The sequence below is a fragment of the Pteropus vampyrus genome, unplaced genomic scaffold (genome assembly GCF_000151845.1).
Source record: "Pteropus vampyrus isolate Shadow unplaced genomic scaffold, Pvam_2.0 Scaffold138, whole genome shotgun sequence".
Lineage (NCBI taxonomy): Eukaryota > Metazoa > Chordata > Mammalia > Chiroptera > Pteropodidae > Pteropus > Pteropus vampyrus.
Genome location: NW_011888919.1, coordinates 114,428 through 117,771, shown reverse-complemented (window position 1 = coordinate 117,771; position 3,344 = coordinate 114,428). Strand labels below are relative to the sequence as shown.

Sequence of the window (3,344 nt, the reverse complement as noted above, 5' to 3'; positions counted from 1 at the left end):
GGCGGGGCCGCCCGCGGCCCTCCCCGGCGGGAAGTCCCACCTGCCGTCCGCCCCTCCCCCAGCACTCACCCGCCGCTCGTACAGCGCGTCGAGGTCGTCCGCCATTCGCCGCAGCTGGGCCCCGATCTCCCGGGCCCACTGCTCCTCCTCCCCCCGGACGCCCGGGGCTGCCTGGGTGGGGCCGCCCGCCAGGGCCCCCGGGGCGCTGGGCACTGGCGATTCCAGGTGCTGCTCCGCGGGCGACAGCGAGGGCTGAGGACCTGCGGAAAGCCGAGGGGTGTGGTCAGCACCCATGGCCCTAGGCCCCGAGGTCTCCCCGAGAGGCCAGTTAGCCAGGGCCGCCTCCTCCCTTTCCCAGCCTCCCGATTTCTCTCTGCTCCCCGCCTCATTTCCAGCGACTCCGTTTTCCCCTTTCAGAGCCAGATATGTCTGTCATCTCCTACTTCCCAGGCACCGGAAAACAAGAAAAGGTCCCGGGGCAGCCTCTCTGGGGTCACCCGTCTAGCCAGCTACCCCACCCCCACCCCCACCCCCCAAGTTAGTCTGCAGGGCCTTCCTCTTGTCGGACCTGAGCACCTCTATTCCGAAACGGGGCCAAATTTTGCCTGCTCCATTTAACAGATGGAGAAACTGAGGCCCACCCCAAGAAGTGACCCAAGGTCACGCGGGGATAAAGCCACTGACTACACCCAGAGTCACAAGCTTCAGGTCTCCTGCCCTCTCGTGTCCAACCACAGCGAAGCCACACCCTCGGATGTGGCAGGGCCCGGAGGCCAGAAGGCCAGACTGGCCGCCTCTGGGCACGGGCCTGGGGGGGATGGGATGCAGGGATGCCTTCCTGCCCCACCCCCTCCGAGCTCCTCTGACGTCTCTTCCTCCCTCCCGTCACCCCAGGTCCTGCCTGGCCTGGGAGATCCCTAAGGCCGAAAATCAGGGCCTCGGGTGTCCACACCTGGGACTCTGGTCTTGAAACCGGGGCCCTGGCCCCGGTCCCGGACAGTTTTCTCTCCGAGCCTGCCAGGGCTCCGGGGACTGGGTGGGGCTGCAGAGGGAAACCCGGGCAGTCTCCCTTGCCACCGAGTGTGCTGCTGGGACCGGCCTGCCGGCCACCACAGGGTTAACGGCCCATCAGGCAGGGGACCTTTAACCCTTCCCTCCCCAAGGCTCCCCCCCCACACACACTTTCCCAACACAATGGCCCCTCCCCCCTCCCCCCCCCCCGGACTGCGTAGAGAGCCGGCGCTGGCCAGAGAGAGGCTGGTAAAGGCAACAGGCCGCCCTCGACCCCTCCCCAAAGTCCTGAGGTGAAGGTCCTGCGGTCCTTCTGCTCTGCCCACACTCTCTCAGACTGCAATCTCGGGAGGGCTAAGGGGACCCAGACTAGGAGAGAGGGGCTGGGAAACAGCTGTCGCCCCAGGCCCGGAAAAGGGCTGCAACTCGAGGACTGCAGTCAGATTCCAGGAGGGACTTCCCACTCGGCCTCTCCCCACCCCCAGCCTCCCACTCCGTCTTCCTGCTTCTTGCAACACAAAGACCACAGTGGCCACACCCTCCCCGTGGCCCGGCCGGCTCGCCACCTCCCCCCACCCGCTCCCACTTCGCCAGTTCCCCAGTGTCTCTCTCTCTCCCCGCTCCCATCATCCCTGATATGGGGCGGGCACTCACCGTCGGGGCGCGGGCCTCGGGGCCTGCTGCGGGGACCCGCAGGCCAGCGGGGGCCCCCCAGGGCAGCGGTGGCGGTGGGCGGGGCGGTGGGGGCGCAGAGGTAGGCAGCGGGCAGCAGTGCAGGGGCGGCGGGGGCGGCAGGCAGGCCCGGCTCGCAGAGGCCGCAGGACACAGCCGAGGGCACCAGGCGGCTGAGCGGGAAGGGGCGCGGGCCGTCTCGGGCCAGGCCCTCTACGGGCTCCGGGGAGCTGCCCTCCTGGCGTGCTCGGGCCATGGCGCTCCCTGGGGTCTGCAGGACAGGAGAGGGGTGCCGTCAGCCAGCAAGTGCAGGGGTGCACCAGGGCCCCACAGTACACACAGCCTACATGGTCCCCAGGACACCCGCCACTCCTGCACACAACTATGGCGGGCTCGGCGCCCAGGACAGCACACACAGGGCCCAAATGGAGGGGGCTGTGGATGCGTGTGGTGACCACACAAGACACACACCATGTACCTAGGGGCTGACCCAGGTGTCGTGGGGGCAGCTTCTCAAGTGCATGCTGATGGGCACAAATGAGGGACAGGGAGGCACACGAGGGCTCCCTCTCACAGCAAATACAAGGGCTCACACAGGACCCAGATGCAGGGGGTTGTCAGGGGTGTGTGTGTGTGTGTGTGTGTGTGTGTGTGTGAGGGCTGACGGCCCCACAACACACACTCCCCCAATCAGGGGCTCACACGGGACGTGGGCTGGTGGGGGTAACTTCCGGAACACAGTGATGGCCACACATGGAGGGCAGCCAGGCACTGTGATGGCTCCCCCAGCACACACAGGGACTCACACAGGACCCAAAAGGAGACTTATGGGGGGGTTGAAGAATACACAACACACACACATAAGGACTCACGCAGGACTGGCCAGGCAACCTCCCACCTTATCTCCCATTTGCACAGAAACATTGAGATAGTCCTAGTATCGGACACTGCTACTCAGTACATGGGACACACACACACTGACCAAAACGTGGACACACACATGCACACAGATCATCAGGAGCGCTATATACACTATGTATACTGTCTGACACAATCCTTCCCCACCATCCACACGCACATATACACACTGACCTACTGTTGATACGCCCACAGACACAAACATCATGCAGCCAACACAAGCACAGACACACGCACTAAATAAGCAGCGCCACACTTCTCAAGCACACATGCTCCTCCCCATACACATACACACCCAAGAGATAAGGCGTGCACACCTCAGGACTCACACATATCAACAGAAAACAGACATCCACAGATACACATGCTCTTGTCCCCAACTCTCAGACCCCAGGACACATGTAAATCAGGCATACACAGACACATGTCATCGGATCCAGAAGCATCACCACACATGCTGGCAATGACACACAGACACAACAGTAGAACAGCAGACATCAACCCATCCTCCTCCCCCAACCTTAAAACACCATCACCAACTGTCAGCCCGGACACACACACACCAGCTAACTCTAATCCCACACAGCGCTGGCAGCACGCACACCTAACGCACCCACAGAAAACACTGGTCTCACGTGACTGACATAAACACTACACACACGCAGCCCACATGACACACATGAGCCAGCCGATTGCGGAGACAAGCCCCTCAGACCCAACACGTACACACACACACACACACA

General features: G+C 63.1%; 1 protein-coding gene across 3 annotated transcripts in view; it reads right to left on the bottom strand.

Moving 5' to 3' along the window:
* Positions 1 to 3,344, bottom strand: part of BBC3 (BCL2 binding component 3) — a 9,952-nt gene that overhangs the window by 3,021 nt on the left and 3,587 nt on the right. For all 3 annotated transcript variants that reach the window (XM_011367896.2, XM_023535207.1, XM_011367895.1), the window contains exons 2-3: positions 1,666 to 1,954; positions 70 to 260 (exon numbers count right to left, since the gene is read on the bottom strand). In XM_011367896.2, coding sequence (XP_011366198.1) covers positions 70 to 260; positions 1,666 to 1,939 — 465 coding nt within the window. In that variant the 5' untranslated portion in view covers positions 1,940 to 1,954. The remainder of the gene's footprint in view (positions 1 to 69; positions 261 to 1,665; positions 1,955 to 3,344) is intronic.